We start from the raw sequence: 21,329 nt of genomic DNA, 5'->3' as shown, positions 1-21,329 counted from the left end.
TTGCTTGTCATCTTTTCAAAATAAACAAAAAAAAAATCTGTTTTTTGTACCGAAAATATACCGAAGTTTCCAAAAAAACGAACCGAACCAAAACGTGATTTTGCGTACGTTACACCCCCTACATCTACTACAACTTTTTGGTGTTTAGGTGAGACCGGTACAATTAAATAGGTTTCAAATTCCATGCTTATTTTGCTGATAGTTTGACACTTAATCTGATCAAAAATATTATTAAACCCCTTGACACTTCCATCGATATCGCTTTCAGGCAGTTCTATACGTATTGAAGCTATCCTTTCAAACTCTAAGGTTACTATTAAAGCATCAGTAATTTTAACAGACATATCTTATGAATGATTTGTCAGTAGATACAATTTTATAAGAATCTAAATCCTATTACAGCCTGGTGATTAAGTTTCATTACTGTAAAATTAGAGCTCTATTAATGTGTAATCCCAGATTCATGTGGGTAATATTGAGCCATTAAGCCTTCATATTATTCCATGTACTGTTACAGCTAATGTTATTTATAAGACTAACTTAATAAGTTTGAAACTTGAATATATTTGATACAGGAGATAATGGCAATAGGTTCTACTTCAGTCATACATTTCTGACAGTAAATAATCTATCTGAATGCAACTGTATTGTCAGTTACTACTCTTGTACATTTTAGTAGTACTTTTACTTAAAGGGGAAGTCAGCATATAAAATGTCTTAACAAGAATAGGTTCTATGCAAGCCCAATAGAAACAATGCATTCTGATTAATATTGCGTTTGTGGAATATGAGCTAAGCAGCAATCTCCACCCATTTTGCCACATCTGATGCCTAAAAATTACATCACAGTTGCTCAGGACTCAGGTAATGACCAATCATGGCTCGGGGTCAGAAAACAGGTGAGCTGTGATTGGTCGTTACCTGAGCAACTGTGATGTCATTTTCAGTCGACAGACGTGACAAAATGGCTGCCCCCTGAGATGGCTAAAAAACGGGTAGGTTTTGCTGCGCAATGCATATTCCACAAATGCAATATTAATCAGAATGCCATGTTTAGACTAGTGAGAACATAGAACAAAAATAAAAAAATATAAGATATTTTTTGCAAATAATTTTGGGGGGTTAACTTTTCTTTAACGTAGTGAGATGTGCTTAAAATCATTAACATAAATGTCTAAGTCGGAGAAAGGGGAATGAGACCTGCAACCTTTGATTGCCGAGATGCCTATTCTATTCTATCACCACAATAGCTAGATAGGCACACACGGAGCCAGAATTAAAGGTTCCTTGCAAAAGGCCAGTTCTTTGCCAGTGCTCTACAGAATGTAATTTTCAAACGATCATCGTTAAACTGTTTCTGTCAGAGCAAGATCCCCCGCTGATGATACTGATACTTGAGATGCTTTAGGTAGCTGGGGTCAAACATCATACTGTTGTTTATTTTTCATCTTTTGTCTGGTCTGAAATGTAATCTACAGTATGATCACTTGACAGAAACTGCATGCTGCTTGCTGACTGACAAATTTCTAGATCATCAAAATACAATGTGTGTTTATTTCTTTTTCTCAAAAAGTTTTTACAGTACATTTAAGTACATGAGGATTATTAATTTAGCTATATTTGAGCTATGACCTCCTGTATATGGTATCTAATTAAAATACGTAAATCAAATATGCATGGACACACTGCAACTCTGGTTGTGCAACAACAACATTCCACAGTCATGACCATGACGTATCACTTTTGTTCAGTATGCATATAAGCTTTTGTCCTTGAAATCTAATTTGTAAAGTGTGTAAATTTGAGTTTCACCGATCATGTAACAATCAGTTGTGTCCATGACGAAACAGCTGCCAGTGGGATTACTTTGCAAATGACTCCTTTGTGGTAGATAGGTCAAACAGCCTCAGTTATCTGTTGTCATTTTGAAAGGACATACCTAAGATGCATTTCAGATAGAAAGCAAAGCCATGCAATTTAAAAAAAAAAACATCATGGTTAATTTAACAAGTAATAACCATTGCCACTAAACTGCAACATGGTTCTGCAACATGGTCTTCTAAATTCGCTTGTGTACTGTGACAAAGACCGTATTTTCCGGCCTATGACTTTTTTCCTAGGTTTTGAGCCATGCGGCTTATAGTCCGGTGCGGCTATTCTGTGGATTTTTCTTCCACCGCTCGGGGCGCTCTACCCGGAATGACACTACAATTCAATACAATACATTTCCCATTAACTGGATGTGACTGCAGGTGGAGGAGTTCAACAGACGAGGGCGCTATGCACTAGGTTATTGCATTAGGTGCTGTAATGCTTTGAATTTTTGTTTTCCTAGAGGTCCCTCAAGTGCACATGAATGCGATTGGCTGATGTTACGTCTGTTCTGTTGTTTCGATGTGAAATACTATTGTTGATTTAGTACAGTTGGCAGCACGTCATGTGTTAGATTGGCTGACTTTATTAACATAAAACAAGACAGGTGCATATGTAGAATGTAGTAGAACAATAGATGGAGGACATTAGCTGACAAACTGGAGCGGCAGCCGGCAGTGAAATGACGATAAGTACTGTTTATCTTCTCTTAGTTCTGTTCCGTTTTAATCAGCAACGTTGCAGCAGTGTTAAAAGGCACTGTTAGGAAAGAATCTGCTCAGGTACATGTACATTTACAGTTCATAATAGTTCTGTAAATGCAGTAATTATTAAAGTTTTCAACAAGTGCGGCAAAATTTTCTAAAAAATAGAGTGGGCGCGGCTTATATAACGGTGCGGCTCATAGCCCGGAAAATACGGTAATCAAGAAAAACAGGTTTACTGTTTTGCTGAAATATGGAAAGAGATGTAGATCAGCAAAATGAATTTATGTGTAAAGCACATTTGGTGTAGTCATTTTGTTCCTTTTTTTGTCATGTTAACATCAAAGACAGCTGCAACACACCGGTGTTAAAATATTCCCAGTGACCACATGATATGTCAGAGGGCTCATGAGCAAAACACAAACTGACAGCTTATGGAAATATGGCGGTGTATCAAAAATAGGATTTCTTTGAAGGCAACAATATCTCCTTCCTTTCCCATCAGGCAGACTGAGATCTGTGTGAGTGAGTAAGCTCTCTGCCAGCTACAGCGCTCCCCTCATCCCGCCAGTAGTGCTTTCTTAAATATGCATGCCCTACATTTCCCCACCACCTTCCAAATTCAAATGGACGTACCCACATGCTTCTCTATTCTATTCTGCTTCCTTTTTCATTAAGCCTCCACTGACTGGACCACTGCTGTATTTGCATTTGACCCAATTTTTAGGTTGGATCTGTCCAGTGGTTTTGAAATATCTTGAGGCGCAGCAGGCACAAAGGCACATCAGTAAACAAAGGGTGTCCACCTACCTCTTGGGAAAGCATAAACAAAGCCATCTCCAAGGGTTTGTGCCATACTCCGCTCGGCTTTCACATACGAGGTATACCAAAAGTGTCCCTCGACTGGTGTCAAAAAAGACACATTATTTCAAACCCAAACTACAAACATGTTTTCCCCTTCCATGTAATTGTCTTGGGGTATTTAACTGGCCTCTGCTCTCTCCAGTTATGGAACTTTTTTCCACATGCTTTTATATAAATATCCTCTTGTGTCAGGTCATCAATAAATGAACAGAGTGCCTGATGAGACAAATGAGACCAGACTTGCTAGGGAGGGAAATCTGAGCCAAGGATTTTCGAATATGATCCCAAGACCAAACATCAGACGTACCTGCTCACAACACCCTGAGCATCCGACAGTTCCTCGGTGAGAAGATCATTGCTGTGCTGTAGCAACCACCTTAGTCACCCGACCTGGCTCAGTGTGTTTTTTTTTGTGCCCCTTCCCCAAGTTTAAGGGGGTCATCAAGACAACCCATTTTGAAGACGTGAATGAGTGAAGACGTGAACGAGATGGCTATGACGATTGAATCCCGCCAGGCAAGCATGACGGTGTGGCAGAAACAGCTAGGGGGGAACTAGTAGTTTGTATTTGAAATATTTAGCGAGTCGTTTACAGTGACAGTTATGCCGATGTCAGACTACACGAATGTAGCCCGAGTTTGTGCCGATAGATGTGTCGCAAACGTAGTGTTTCGTAGCCAATTTTGAGTTGCCTTGACGCATCGTAGTCTGTGTAGCGTGACATGCTCAGCGATTGGTCGTTTGGCAGGAGCTGATTAGCAAACGGGGTGTGTGTCATTAAACAAATTTGTTATCTTAAGTTCTTTGTTGAGAATAGACTGTCCATACTGCCCCCTCCCCACCATTCAGGAACAAGGTCCATAGTCTCCCTCCCATTTTTTTTGTTTGTGCCTATTCAAAGCAGAGAACAAATGTACATGCACATAATGCCTCCATCGACATGACAACAAAGCTACTTGTCCCGCCTCCCTGACAGACCCGCGCTGATGGACAGAATCTTGACGGGAGTATGCAACGATTGGGCGGGGTCAAGTCGGTGACGACTTTGTAGTGTGACGTCTCGCCCGGTCCAAGACATAGAACGATATTATCTGGGAATTTGACCATCATGAACGACAAAAAGTCTAGTCTGAGAAGACCATTACTGTCACTATAACAGATGCGTGACTTTCATTACACCCTCACTCATCATTATAAGTTGAGAGCGTGCAAGGAGTGTTTTATTGTTTTAAATATTAAGAGTGGTCCCTTTTTTCTTTATATACACACTGGTATGTCAGGAATCTTACATTAAATGTTACCTGCACAGTTAATAAGGCATTTATGATGCCGACATACTGACTGTCGAACAGCTCAATTTAAATTTCATTATTTCTTATGGGAAATTTTGTTTTGAAATAGGAACAAACTGGTTTGACCTTTAAGGTTCCACTGTACAGGATTGTACAATCCAATGTAATAAAATACTTTCATCTGCCTGTCTGAGTCAAAGCAGTGACTGCTGCAACTGATGATGACATATACACTAGCTCTTGCATAACAATATTCCATTGTGCAATCAGGGCAAGGGGGTCAGAGGAATCAGGACACAATGGTTTTATAAATCCCAGTGATGATCTGAGAGGAAATATAAATAATGTGCAATATGAAATAACCATCCGTCATTGGTTATTTAAGACAGTGGTTCCAAAGCTTTTTCGACTCGTCAACTATCCAAACCTTTTGTCACTCATACGTTTAGATGATTTGCCAAAAATAGAAGGTAACAACTGATTATGGAATGAAAATCATTTTACTTTGTTTCCTTAATTTGAACATTTATTAATTCTAAGGGATTGTCTTTTTATCTCAAACATACAAGTATGTTACCTTGAAAATAAATAATATAAATAAAATAATCTGAATTAAAAAGAATGAGCCTGCCTTTGTTAAATATAACTTAACATTGACCACAAAAAAACTGAAGCTCCTTTGATTAAGTCCCCTTTAAACAGGCTGTTCTTCCTTCGGCAAGTTTTGGTTGATTTGTTCAGACTCTTATTTTGGAAAACATGCTTTTATTTTGGCGCAAATAATGTAAAGCAGGAAGTGATCAGGGCTCGTGTGATATAGCACGAAGAAATTACGGAGTTGAGAAAAAAAAGAAAAGGAAAAGACATATCTTCAAATCCACGTGTACAGTTTTCACGCTGCCAAACGGTCAAGATTCTAGCTAAAAAGCTACAAACAACTATCGGGACGTCTTGCATCATGTCTACAGAGTAGCTCGCTGTCCAGCTCAGACTATAACACACAGGGCACGAGGATTTTACCCAGGAATTTAAATATCAGGAACAAAATGATGAACATGAATAGTATTCAGAGCAGACGCACTATACCAGTTGTACTTTCTTTTCATCAGTCATCTGAGCTTTAATGAGACATTTGTGATTTCGGTACAGCTGTGCAACAGTTCTTGGAAAGAAATGATTAAATGTTTCCACGTACACCCTGCAATGCGCTCGCGGCCCCCTGGTTGGGAAACACTGATTTAAGAGAGACGTGGTGAGAATGAGATGCGGTGGCAGCTTTATTGCAAGCCCATATGGATCCTTCCTTTGGGCATCATTGTAGCATTCTATTTTTTTTTTTTTTTGTTCTGTTTTCTTACTGTCTTGCTGCCTACCTCTCTGTGGGTCACATAAGCAGGAGTGGCAGTTGCTGAGTCAACATCACAAGTGGAACATTGGCCTCAAAGACACACACACACGACCATTACGTTGAGTGTTGCGTAATTCTCTCAAACCAACGGTGTCTGGGATCAGGTTTCATTCATTATCAGACATTCTATAATAGGTGTAAATTGTTTAAGTTAAGTGCCAGTTAATAAGATGTGTGGATCATGATTTGCTTTGTTCATATCGAATCCATCTTGACAATGTCATTCTATTGTGCATAGACTGTGTCAACGTTTTGTGCAGCAATATTTCCACTTAAAATGTTCTGCAAACTGCAGTTTCATTTCAAACTGTAATAAGTGTCAAGGATTCTTTTGATTGTTTTATTTTTTACCATAATACGTCAAATCCGTTTCTGTTTTTTCCTATTTTGTGATTTGGAAAAAGTTCACAATTGATGGTGATTTCATGCTGAAATGAGAGGAATTACAAAAGCTTCCAGACACTTTTTCAGGACACTGTCTTAAATAGACTTGCACTCAAACTATTTTCAGTACTTCATATCAGTTAATAATTTGTAAAATGAACAGACCACATGGGGACAAACCATTAGTATCAATTTGTGGAATATAATATGCAATTGACCATATTTGGACATTTGAGGGTTCTGCTTGATAGCGATGTTTTTTTTTTTTTTTAGTTCTTTTGAATATGTTATGAGTTTGTAGAAGCAGCAACAGTGTGCACTCAAAACTAAATACTGTACTGTTTTCAATTGGTTTTCTTGTGCTATGAATGTCCTTGTTAACTTGCTTCCCTGTAAAGTGCCTTGAGATAACCTTCGCTGTACTGCTATGCTATAAACAATGTTTGTCCTCTTATTCTTTTTTTTTTAAATTTATTTTGTTTGGTGGAGAAGCGCCGTTTCCATGGCTGGCTCCATTTAGTGTTGAAACTGAGAAGTGCAACAGAGTTGAGCTCAAGCTTCTAGTGCGGGCCATTTTAATATTATTATTCATTATTTTTCCAAATTTCCGCGATCAAATGTGTAGCTTTCATTTTTAAGGACACTTGTTATTTTTTATAATTAGACTATTGAGTCAGACTGCCGAGAAATATGAAGACTTACCAGAATTTACAAGCACTTCACCCAAAATTGAAGCATTTTTCAAACCTTGAAAACACAACATGAAAATCCAAGCACTTCAAGGTGTTCAAGCACCTGTACGAACCATGTACATAAATAAAATTCACTTTACTAGACTTTCCCTGTCAAGCCCAGTGTACATGCGGCGCCATTGGCGCTCGTTGCCATCCGTGCTTGGTATTTCGCCATCTGTGCCTTGTGTGCGTGGGCCGTGCATCAAACATGCTTGATCATTTCGCCACTCAGGCACTATCCTCACAAGGTGCGGGGCACAGGAGCCAACTGCACACGGCCATTATCCACAGCGCATGCGCTCTTCATACACCAAATATGGCAGTACATTTCGGAGACTCTCCTGGAGGATAAATTAGTTGATCTTTGGAAAGATTACGCCTGCCTTGACGATGTCAGGTCCCCAGAATATAAGGACAAGCACAAATGGGACAAGGCGATGCAATAACTCTTCGGCTTCGAGATATATTTAAGATATTCCTAAAAAAATTACATTTTTATTATCCAATGAAATATTTTTTTTTCATGCAGCAAAATAAACAAACAGAATGTATTCTTAGCTAACTAATTTTAATTACTCTAGATAATGTTCAACTTTGGGCAGCGATACACATTTAAGTTTGCGTCTGACTGGTCAAATTCCGATAAGAGCATACAATTCCGTGAGAAAATTGCATGTCTCGATATCAGTATTTTTTCAATATATTGTGTTTTGGCGTGCGTTTTGGTTTTTGAAGTGGACAGTATTTCAGGCAATTCATTGTTTTGTTTGAAACAAAAAATGAATTCCTGACTTCATGATGTTTTTGAACAAAAATATAATAAGATGTTATATTCAAGAACATTGTTGTGGGACTATTGTTGTTCATGTTCCGACTGAGCCGATAAATTGTTAAATGAGAAAATTAATAGGTTCAAATTTGCAGGCCTGTGTAAATATGTTCTTTTAATAATTTTTGCCAAACCAATTGATTAAAAGTATATGGAAAACAGCTCTTCAAATATTTGATTATTAGACTAGCCTGCAGTGTCACCAGAAAATCCTTGCAGAAATATTTTTCTTATGAAGAATACAGTCCTGCAGTTGCTATTTATAATCCTTGCAACAAATGGAAAACATTTTTTTTTTATATATATACGTATACACGCACATATATATATAAACGTATACACACACACACACACACACATATATATATATACACGTATACACACACACGCATATATATATATATATATATATATATATATATACGTATATACACACACATATATATACGTATATACACACACATATATATATATACGTATATACACACACACACATACATATATATACGTATACACACACACACACACATATATATATATATATATATATATATATATATATACGTATACACACACATATATATATATATATATATATATATATATATATATATATATATATATATATATACACGTATACACACACACACATATATATACACACACACACATATATATACACACACACACATATATATATATATATATATATATATATATATATATACACACACACACATATATATATACACACACTCATATATATATATATATATATATATATATATATATACACACACACACACACACACACACACACCCCCACACACACACACACACACACACACACGTATATACATATCTAAGTATGTATATATACAGTACATATAATGTGATATGTTACATGTTGCAAAAAAACTATTAATAACAGCAAAATCTACTCATTCCCATTGATTCAGAAAATCCAACAATGATATAAGAAAATGTGTGGGTGTGCTTCACACTCGTCAGTTGTACTGTTGTCTGTGGCTGTGCAGTGCCGAGCTTGACCGGGTCTTTTTTTTGGTTAGGGTCAAGGGTGTGTGAGTTATGTGCCTGTGAAGTTGCTATTGTTAGTTAGTGGCTAATGCATAACAGCAAAGACCTATAAACTCCCATTGGTGATTGATGGCGTGTGCTAATTTGCCTATTGTTATCCAGTCATCCAGCCATGTTGAGGTGGACCAGTCAGAAGCGGTACTAGCCCAGTATATTCATGACATCATAATCTAAATTATAGGGATTATTTCATATTTATTGCATCTGTACACTTGCATTCATAGCAATGACTTTGTACTAACATCACTAATACCAAAACATTGCAATTGCACAAATTACCATATTTTCGGACTGTACGTCCCTCCAGAGTAGTCGTACCAGTCAAAAAGTGCATCATGAAGAAGATAAAAAACCCTAAGCGTCACTTTAGGGTATGCGTCAACTTATTTTGCAAAAACTGAGAACAAGAAAAATAGATCTGGGACCCATCCCCAAATCCCCATTACGAAGTAGCTCAGAGTGCACACTGCTTCACTCCAACTGTTGAGAAACTCAGAGCGTTGTTCAAATGTGCCATTTGGTTATTCAGAGTGCCTCAAAAAAGGAGTGCTGGAGACCAGTGTGTCAGACAGTACAAGGAAAGGAAAAAAAGTTCAAGCAGGAGCTGGTGATTGCTTTATAACATAGGCTGTATTCGGAAATTAACGCAAGAGTGCGCTCTGCCAAACACACACTCTCACAGTGGTGTTAGGGCGATACTGCATTCACACCAAATCCGTTGTGAACGTTTCTGGGGGTACTTTTCTATTGAAGCCTATGTAGTTTGCGAGAGTGGGCGCGGTTGCGTGCAGGGCCGCATTTACCTACTCACAGGCCCTGGAGGTAACCATCAAATATAGCCCCCCCATTCATCTTGGCTGCGTAAACAAATAGGCGCGGGCATCAGTCAAGTTCTGTCATGGGAACTTCCTGTACATGGGGATTGGCTGAATGGTACGGGCGTGTGATTGGTCCGCGGATGCCATGATGACATGACTGACAGACAAATAAACAAATGACAGAATAATGTAGAATTTAATGCCTTCCGATAGGCCCCCTAGAGTGGGCTTTGTGTACTGCAGCAGAAAGTGACCCTCTCTACAGCCACGGCCTTGCACAGAATCGCCTGCGGCTTGGTCAACTTTTTTTTTTTTTTTTTTTATTCCGATAGGACCCGACTTCCGTAGGCCCCTGGACTCAAGCCCAGGTAAACCAGTTAGTAAGTGCGGTTCTGGCGACATGGATTATGCATTTGGAGTGGTGGGATGCTGCGCGAAGCACAGAATATTTGTGCATTCGTTCATTGGATAAAACAAATGAACTTTTTTCCCTCTTCGCCTCGCAGCAGCCAATCTTAAACAGGGCACACTACGTCACACACAGCATCCTGTACACTCGGCAGGTTTTGCATGGAGGGCTCAAAATGGAGGAAAAGACGTTTCTACCACTAGAGCCAGGAGCGCTGTTGTGTATTTCTACCTTTGAAGCTGGGAGAGCGTATTCGTCATTTTCTTTCTTTTTTAGCCAATTCTATGTCTCTTAGACAATGAATATCAGAGTATCAGAATAAACGTGACGGTGTCGTAATCCCTTTTAGGATGTCACAGAATTTTTTCAAACCGTAATGGCGGACGCAGACGACCAGGAGAGTTCTGAAATAAGTGACAGGAGTTATATAGACGGCGTGCTTGTGGACTTGAAACCAGTGGAACCAGTTGAACGTGATATATGGGGCTCAGATATTAATTATTTTGTAGGTGTTGAATTTCTGGAAAAACTTCAGGTTTTACAGTAGAGGGTAATTCTATAGGGCCCATATTTTTGGGGGGAGATGTTGATCCAGGCGCTTTAGGCCTTAATGGGTTAATAAGGGTTCTAACAATTATGTCCATGTGTTTAAGTTACAATAGATATCTGCTAAGTTTACGGCTTCACCTACATGTTTGCCTCTCCTGTCTCATACCTTTCCCTTAATGTTACTTGTTTCGCGCAAATATAACTGTATAACTAATGGCTCAGCAAGTAAATAGTAAGCGTCTAAGTGTTTTTATCCTGTTACTTTCTGCAGGTGCAACAAAGGTTTTTGCACTCATCATTTAATCTCCTGCTGTGAAATGTTTCATTTCAATTGACTGAATGACATGCAGAGGTATGCAGAAACTTAAGCATGCCAGCAGGTGACTCCACACTACCATATAGCAATAAATAAAGGGCAATAAATTCTGTTAGTATATTGCATAAGGCAATTGCAAGCAGCATATGACGTACACATGATCAGGACATTGGTCTCAGATTTCTATCATATGCCATCTCAGAAAGAGGTCCGAAAACACTGCGAGGGTTACGACCAAGCTAAAATGTTCATAAATGTTTGTTTAAAACGCAACAATAATGCAACAGGGACGCTATGTGGTGAAACTGAGCTGAGAGGGACAAAAAGGTTGTGCTGACATTGAATTTGAAAAGATCACTCACCGAAGATCTCCCCATTCTTGGCATACTCCGTGACCAGGTAGAGCATGTTCTTTGTCTCCATCACCTAAGAGGGGCAGAGGCCAGTATTGAACGGAAATACACACAAAACTAAAGACACAGCATACACTTTTTTGATGCAAACGAATGTCCCTCAAATAACCCAATCAATGCATCCACAAGGAATAAGGGAAAACAAATGTGTGATACGACAACAGTGCAAGAAAGTGGAGGTGGATGGGTAGATATCTGAATGGGACTTGAAAAACCATTGCAGTGCTTGCTCAATGCGGCGTTGTGTGGGAGGAGACCTAATTTAGAAGCAGAAACATTCAGGAGATCAAACAGAATTAAATGTGGAGAGGGGAGGGTGAATCAGACACACTGAGCCAGACGTTCACACTAGAAATCCCACTCTTTTTGTTGATGATCAATTTTCCATCTGTTACACTGAATTCATTGAGTGAGGAAATGTTTCTTGGAAGAGGTGGAGCATCGTTTCATAACACATTTTAGCTTGAGCTCTTCTCTGGCTATTAACCAATGAAGGCGTAAAGCGCCTAGCTCAACATCTAGCCAAAACCTGTGGGTGAACATTGAATCACCCTCTAAAACCTGAAGTTTTCCCCGAAATTCAGCCCCCGTAGCTGATAGAAACATAATTACAAAAAAATTTGAGCACTTAAACATGTGACTTTCACACAGGCCTAAGTTCATAATTATTTAGTGTTTCAATAAAAAATGTTAACAAAGCATCAGTGCAAGAGAAGCACTATTTTCAATTTTTTTTTTTTTTTTAAATCGAGTGGTAATTACCATCCTCTATTTTGTGACAAAGCCATTGATATTGTCATTGTCTACAAACATGTATTGCATTTTGACCATGTACCACGTTTGACTGGTTCCACTGGTGGTACAAAGTCCACAAGCATGCCATCCATATCAATGTCATGTATATTCTGATACATTTCATTGGCTAAGAGACCGAGAATTGGATACAAAAAAAAAAAAAAAAAAAAAAGAAAATGACGTACACGCTGTAAAGGTAGAAAGACACAACAGCGCTCCCGGCACTAGTGGTAGAAACGTGGTTATGCGCTCCCGGCCTTAATGGGTTAAGAAACTAGAGTTATGCATCAAGCAAATGAACAGAGAATCCATTTCAAATATGCTTTAACGGCAGATTTTTGGCCATTAGTCTGGAATTCAATGTCTGTATTATAATTGAGAAGAATAGCCGTTCTTTTTCATGAATTCAACGGGAGGACAACGATAAACTTGTAATGTACAATAGGCTGTTCGATTTTGCCTAATAAGAAAATCCAGATTATTTTCTCTCAAACGCGATTTTATGATTACGATTACGATTTCCTTGTAAAATAAAAAATAATGAAAAATGAAGCATTTTGAATGTCTTTTATTTAAACTTAATTTTTCTTTCTTTGAACTCAAAATGCCAGTCAATTTAACTTAATACACAGAACAATCCATTGGGATTAACAGTATTTTATTTACACAATAGATTTCAGATCTATTCTTAATTAAACCAATAATGAAAGAAGAAAGTGCATATACCATCTGAAACGAAATCAACATGAGAGAAGGTAGACAGTCAAGTCTGTAAACCAAACAGTCTGTCAGCAAGTCATTTTGCCAACAAGCAAGTGACTAGCCTTTCACCTTTCTCCCTGCTCTTACTTAAACATAAATCAATGATTAGTGCAAAACTGTCACTCAATAATACAATGCACTGCCAATCTTAAGTACGGATGCATAGTCCGGCTGGACCAGACGTCCGTTGTAGAGGAGAAAAAAAAGGGACGACTTTCAGACGTTGAGTTACTTGCTCGCGGGTTGTATTGTACATGCGGGGCACACACTGCACTACAGATCTATTTTTGCCCGATTTATGAACTAAACGCTCACTGGCCTGAGCAAATAGCAGAATCGCCAGTAGCCATGGATGTTGTTTCGGACTGCGCACTCGTGGGAGGAAAAAGAAATGCAGAGGAAACTACGGTGGCTTAGATGCACCAAAAATAACAAAATAAATCGAATGTGCCGATTTGAAATTTTTAACATCGTTTTATCCAGAAGATTCGGTTACGGTTCAAAATCGCTTAATCGAGTAGCCCTAATGTGTAATGAAGGAAGGCGATATCTGATCAAACTAAACATTATTGCCTTTATTCAATGCCATGCTATGCTTTTTCTTAGAAAACAAAACGATTATTCATTCAATGGTTCCTGAGGCCCACAAATGTCTATGATGATAAATGGATAAAAAAATCTAATATCTTAAATGATCATTATGCTACTTTTTAGAAACAGAGGGCTCCTTTCATTCTGTATACTGCCATTTCATAACATTAAAGTGGCCCCGCACAGCAACAGACTATAAAGGTAAAGGTACTGTACTGTACACTACTGTGGTGACACCGAGCCTCCCTAACAACCCATAGCAGGAGCTGTATTAGGATATTAGCTGTCCCTGCCGTAAACAGATGCATTGTTGTGACAACATGCTATGCAGGGAAATAACTCATGTGTCATGTCATAAGATGCAGTACAAGTGGAGGATTCATAGTTACAATTCCAGACAGTGCAAAATGATGCGGCGCTTTGTGTCAAGCATTCTGCTAGGCCCTTCTCCAATAGTGATCAATGAACCAAGACCTATCATTGGTATGTTAAACATGCGTACAAATGATCATAATTTGCAATCACTCTTGTTTGGTGCTGAGTCAAGACCCCCAACTTTTGTTGTTGTTATTGTTGCGGTGCACGTTTACCCCCATGAGCTTCCGTAGCTTCCGCGCTCCCTCTTGTTTCCGTCCCAAAGTTATGCTTGTCAAGAGTAGCGCAACAAGTGTGCATGGCGACGGCTAAAGAGGGGGAAACATGTGTTCCTGGGAGTAGTAATGTCAGTTGTTTGGAAGTGGTTTGGGTTTGTTTGTAATCTCATAATGATGACTTTAAACTCATCACGATGACTTTAAATGTCATCATGTCTTTTTTTTTTCCTCGCTGGGTGACACTAATGCACCATCTGAATATTAAAGGGACACTTGGGTGAGCCTAACATTGGCACTTATATAATAGGTTTGCTTGTAAATCAGTACTAAATACAATATATCAGTACTAAAGTGCCCCCCCCCCCAAAAGACTCTGTCGAGATTTAAGGTCTTTTTTTGTGATTAGATTTACGACAAATTGCCCCGCCCCCTTTTGGGGCGTGGCTTTTGGTATGTTTTCGGTCTCAGCGGTCTACGTCACTGGAGGGAGGCAAGCGTGGTAATATAGCTCGCTTTGTCAGTTCTGTTGTCTAAAACGGCGACCGATCGCCACCAAAATGCAAATGCACATTACTACTCTTGTCACACAACCTGTGAAAGTATAAAAGTGTTCTGCACAATAGTTTGGATTTATTGACCTAAAATATGATCTCATCATGATCACCACCACAAATTAAAAAATACCGTGGCGATTGCTCCTCCACTTTCACAAGCTGAAGTGGACAACAGCATGAATGCGCACACAAACCCCGACTACTCCCAGGAGGCAGACGGCGGCTTGCAGCAATCAGCAGGGCAGGCAGATTGGATCTTTACACCCCCACCCGCTTCCGTCCCCGGATAAAGGTAGGATAACGGGACGGCTAATAGCAACAACTAGCTTCAGACCGTTAAAACAAAAGGCGTTAGCTCATTACTGTCCGCCCAGCGTGTGGAGGTGAACATGAGCCTGCGTCTTCATGTAGCGGGGTTGCCAAGCAGTCGCGTGCGGTGTCCGACACTGCTTGCAGCCGTCCCCTTCTGCCTGAGTGAAGCGGCGTGAGAGTGAGGTAAGCCCTCATCGAGCAAGCGGCAATGTTCAGCGAACAAAAGGTTCCAGCAAGGCTGACTGCACAGCCGAGTGTGGCCGCATTGGAACGTACCATTTCGGCTGTTACGTTCCAAATTGGATGGCGTGTTGTAGGTCGAAAAACTGGGGCCATTCCTCATCCGAATAAATGTGCACGTCTACTCATTCCCACTTCAGTCTCTGTAAATATCCTGACTGGTGTTTAATGCCTCGCCCGTCCCAACCATGATTTTTTTTTCTAAGCAAAGCAGTGCGTGCTCGTCCCAGCATAAAGCTATGTAGCTCTGCTCACTTCCACATTTCCTCATTCTCATATAAATTAGTCACGGAGAGATGAATCATTTTGATATGTTGAAGTGGGCATTAGTAGGGATGTCCACATAAATTTTGGTGCCAATCGATTGCCGTTGGACGTTATAAGCAATGAAAGTACAATGATTTCCAGTGGAGAGGTTGGAATCGGTTCCTCCCGTGACTCCGGCCGAACAAGGATAGAACAGTAGGGGGCGTGGCCATTCTCCTTATTAACAAGAGGCGTTATTCATGGAGTAACTTATTTCCTCTAAAATAAATGGATAAAATAGAAAATGACAACTCTTTTCATTTTCCTGATCAAAAAATATATAAAATGAACTTGTTGGTGAAAACAAACCGGTGAAACCGTTCCTTTAAGTGAACAAGTAGGTCTGTTTATCTTTTAAAGTTGTAATAGTTTAGGGTTGAAAAAACAGTTCTTGGTTTGCCCTTTATAAATCTAATTCATTGTGTTGTGTTACATTTGTTGCCAGAAGTATTTTTATTTAAGGCAGACATTGTGCACTTTGTGAAAGTAATTTTTTTACTTATGTTTGATACAATAAAAGCAAAAGTTGTTTTGCATTTGTGTGTTTGATAAAATAAAAGCAAAAGTTGTTTTGCATTTGACATTTTTACTTATTTTCTTAAAAAAAAAAAAAAAAAAAAAATCATAGATTTAACTTTTAGGCAAAATCGTCTAGCCCTAGTGATTATGGTAATTTAATTTTCAAGCCTATGCCTAGTACGCATAACACAAGCACTTACCTCCAGATTTAGTCCCATGCATTTTTACTTTTGGTTAATGTATTGGACAGTGGTCACAATCCTATTTTCCATCAAGTGCATGAATAAAAAAACAATTGCGTTTACCCCTTGAGGAGGCTGTGCAACACATGACAATCGAGGGCGGCGGGTCCATTGTGTGGGTGTCTATGGGCTATGTGCCTCTCTTTACTCAAGGCCAACACCAGTTTGAGACTGGAGAGGAAAACACTAATTGACCCAAACTGATTAGTTGGATATGCCTTTGGAAAGAATGACACACACCAAAATAACATGGCAGAAAGCTGGAAATTTGCCACATGGTTGTGTAAGGATAATGAATACTTGTCTACTTTGTTGAAACAAACTAGGACCCACATGCTTACATAATTTCACCAATATTGCCAGCATTTTGTTGTTATTGTGTCAGGCTAGTAAATTTAGTGCATTGTTGCCAAGGTACTTTGCCAAACAAATGTAACATTCATGAGATTTGAATGCACGTTCAGTGAAGAATTTTATTGCCAATGCAATACTTCAAAACTGCAAGATTTGTTTCCTTTTCAGAGGTGACACAAAGTACAATGCAATCAGTTCGAAATGAATCCATTCAGAGAGTGATCACATACCTAAATATTCCCAGTGAAATCAACTGAAAAGTGTAATGAATCCATTTTGCCATAAGAACAAAGTAGGACTGGACCGATAATTCAATATCAATATGTATCGCGATTGACACGTGATCAATATGAATAGAAATTGCCTTAGATAAAACGTTCGTTAGAAAAAAAAAATGAAAACAAACCCGATTGCAGCATGGTGCGTGATGTAGTAGCCCGCATACGCCTCCAAACACAAAGGAGAATTAAACCAACGAAGAAGAAGCATATAAACCAACGAAGAAGAAGCAGCTAACCCAAAGGAGCATGCGTGCGGGCCCGGCAGCCGTGCGTCATACTCGCGTCGAGTAAGCGAGTGGCGTAACTTGGTTTAAATAAATAACCCTCAACTCAGGACCACTCTTACAATGAAATGATATTATGCATAATTAAAACCTACAGATGGAGCCGTGATGTACAGGTAAAGGATTATGCAAAACTGTTTAACCGATTTCCAGTCAATTTGGAGAAGCTGTAACATTGCAACATTTTTAATTGTTTCTTAACTTCTCATTAACTGATGCACAAATCTTGGGAACTCAAGCTCACAAAGGAGATCAAATTGCCATTTAGAAAAAAAAAATTGTTAATGGAAAAAAATGATAGGACACAAAGCTGTCTAGAGCATTTATGAAAAAGCAATGTCAAGAGCATTTAAAAAAAAACCCAATGTATTTTAAAAAGCTTCCAAGAGTTGAGTTTATTAATTGTAGAGCAACTTACTTGGTAGAGTTTGATTATATGTGGATGGTCAAGCATTTTCATTATCTGAACTTCTCTGTAGATCTTCTCAAGATTGACTGCATCCAGCTGGGTCTTGTCAATGATTTTAATGGCCACCTGTGAATCGGTCACACAAGTTAATGATCGGTAGCGACAGTAAGTACAACATTTTATTTCCATTAGTGTACCGACATGTTTCTGAGACTTGAGGTGTTTTTACACCTACTGTTCACTTTCTCTGGCTCAGATCACTTAATGGATTTGTAAAATTGATTTTTCAGTCTATATTCACATTGTGACAAATTCTGACAGGGTGCTACATTAAGCATTTTTGGTCAGCCATGTGGTGGCAGGCCTTGTATACTCATGATAGACAAAAACTTTCAATGATTATTTCATATTAACCCATTAAAGCCTGAAGCCCCTCGAGAGACATCTCTCTAAAACCTACGGTCGTCTTTGGGGTCACCCTTGAAAACATTTCTTGAAGACATTTTCCCCACCTACAAAATAATTATCTCAGCCCCTGTGGCAGCAGAAAAATAATTCCAAAAGAATTTGAGAGCTTAGACATGTGGCTTTCACACAGGCCCGAGTTTATCAATCTTTACTGTTTCAATCGAAGATGCAAGTGAAGCACTATTTTTTTATTTTTTTTTTTAAATTGAGTGGTAATTACCATGCTGTATTCTCTTACAAAGATGTTGAAATTGTCATTGTCTGCAAACACATATCTTTAAGGATGGTTTCACGGCTTTAAAGTCCGCGAGCGTGTCGTCTATATCACTGCCGTGACTTATAGCAGAGCTCCCGCGATCGACTGTGCTGCCCTTACTCCTCGAAAATATTCCAGACATCCTCTAACAACTCGCAACACCGTCACATGTATATTCTGATGCATTTCATTGGCTAAGAGACTGAGAATTGGATTTAAAAAAGAAAATGACGTATACACTTTAGTGGTTAAATGTCATTACACTGCATTATTTAAGCCTTTATGATAATAAGAATTATATCTAGTTACTTTTTTGCATGTTTTTTTTCATGAGAATTTAGCATTCGACATCTCAAACCACAAAATTAGCTGGATAGAGGATGAAAGCTAGGGGTGGGAATCTATGGGTACTTCACGATTCGATCCGATTCCGATTTTGAGGCACACGATTCGATTCAATTCCGATTGAGAGGCTTATGATTCGATTCGATTCCGATTCTGATGCAATACTACATTGGCTTACATTTTATAGTCCATGTAAAACACTGGTACCTTTTTTTAAACAAAACAAACAAAAAAAAAAAATCAAGGAAGAGCAAGGATTTATATTTCACACTGACTTGGCTCCGCTCATGAGTTTTGCTTGTACCGCCATCTAGTCAGGTATTAGCTTAGCTTAGCACAGACATCTGACGTACAAACACACGTAATCGCTTGCGCATGCTTTTAGTTTTTTTTTAAACTTTTAATATTGATGATAAATACCTATGAAACGATTCAGAATCTTTTTAATATGATGTATCGAAAACACTATCATTCCCACCCCTAATGAAAGCCCAGTGATTTCATTTTGTATTGTGACACCTGTGTTAAGGCAAGGCAAGTTTATTTTCTATAGCACATTTCATGCACAAGACAATTCAAAGTGCTTTACATGAAAAATCAAAAGTAGCATTACAGAAAGAGAAACAAAACGGTAAGAATTACAAAAATCTAAATCATATAGAATAATTAGATTAAAATGATTACAAGCAAGATAAGTTAAAAATAAAATAAATAAATACCGAACAGATTTCATGCATAGGTGCATGAGAAAATAATGTTTTTTAACCTGGATTTAAAAGTGTCTAAATTTGGTGAAAGTTTAATCTCCACTGGTAGTTTGTTCCACTTTTTTAAAGCACAACAGCTAAATGCTCCCCATGTTTAGTCTGGACTCTGGTCTGGACTAGCTGACCTGAGGCCTTCTTGGATCTGAGGGCCTTGCTGGGTTTAAGGTCACCTATTTGTCTGTTATCCACACACATACACTAGAGAAGCCCACTTATTTAAACAATTTAAGCACACGGTGACCCAAAAAAAAAAAAAAAAATACAGGAATTTTTGAATGCATTCGTACAGGAGGACGCCATCTACAGGACGTATTTTCTATTTTTTGATGGAAATTCCACAATTGTTTCTTAAATGGCATGTTTAAGGTTTCAATTGCTATGAATAAAATTTTATTCCATCACTCTTGATTTTCTTGGATGATTAAAAAGTTCCTGTTTTTCTGTGTCACCCTGTACTTCTGCAGCCATGAATATTGTGCCTTTGTTGATGGTGCTACCCATCTTATTTGTGTAAAGATAATTCCACACACCTGAGGCACTGCTGCTAGTGTGTTCTGTCAACCCACTACATGTTGATGATGGAACACTGGTGGTGTCAACTCATAAACATGCAGATTTGAACGTCTCTTCTTCATGGCTCCCATAAACATTATTTTGTCGACGTTATCAAAATACTAAAAATCAGACGGAGTTTTGTTGATTAAACGGCGATATAATTTCACTTTCTCATGCAGCAGTAAACGCTGTTCAGTCAGTATGGGTAGTAAGAACAAAACGTACATGCTAGAACGTTATTCTGTGTCATTTACATCTTTTCCCCTATCTGTCATATGTCCAGTAAGTCGCAATGTCTGTAATAATATAAAAGGTTTACGTTCATGCTTGGCCTTGTTAGTGTTAAAACGGTCTCCCGTTTCGGTTGAACTCTCTCTGTACATCATAGATTTCAAATGCAACTGTCAAAGATGGCATGTTTGACATGTAAGAAAGGCGTCTCTGGATTTCGAAGTCATCACTTCATGGCGAAGTAAATAATGGGAGTAGAAGAAATGATTTAAACATGAAAGGGCATCATGCAGAAATCACATTTTGCCAGTAACTTTGTCACATACTGTATGTCCTGTATATATTTATGGTCTAAATCTAAAGCTAAAAATTCATCAGTTAATGCTTTTTTTTTTTTTTTTGCATTTTATTGAACTTGTATATGCTTCTCTGTTGTAAAGTTAAACAAATATTAAAGAGAGATTTGTGGAATATATAGTTAAGCGGCAAAATGCACTCGTTTTTAGCCATCTCTGGGGCCATTTTGTCTTCTGTCGACTGAAAATGACATCACAACTGCTCACAATGACCAATCGCGGCTGACCTGTTTTCTGAATCTGAGCCGTGATTGGTCGTTGTGAGTAGTTGGGATGTCATTTTCAGCAAACAACGCGACAGTCCAGTTGCCCACACAGCAATTCCTCACGTACAAAGTGGAAAGAACACCACTGCTTTGAGAAAACACACAAGTCATTGTGCTACTGTGCACGGACCACAACACAAACGCTGTGTTGGT

The 21,329-nt window shown here is 38.6% G+C and overlaps 1 protein-coding gene across 1 annotated transcript in view; it reads right to left on the bottom strand.

Moving 5' to 3' along the window:
- The window catches only part of sik2b (salt-inducible kinase 2b), a 68,420-nt gene that overhangs the window by 39,723 nt on the left and 7,368 nt on the right, over window positions 1-21,329 (bottom strand). The window contains exons 2-3 of the mRNA XM_086036731.1: window positions 17,942-18,058; window positions 11,640-11,703 (exon numbers count right to left, since the gene is read on the bottom strand). Coding sequence (XP_085892857.1) covers window positions 11,640-11,703; window positions 17,942-18,058 — 181 coding nt within the window. The remainder of the gene's footprint in view (window positions 1-11,639; window positions 11,704-17,941; window positions 18,059-21,329) is intronic.

This window comes from Filicampus tigris, chromosome 7 (genome assembly GCF_054856515.1).
Source record: "Filicampus tigris isolate MCC_2025a chromosome 7, RoL_Ftig_1.0, whole genome shotgun sequence".
NCBI classification, from domain to species: Eukaryota; Metazoa; Chordata; class Actinopteri; order Syngnathiformes; family Syngnathidae; genus Filicampus; species Filicampus tigris.
This window is presented reverse-complemented; position numbering and strand designations above follow the sequence as displayed.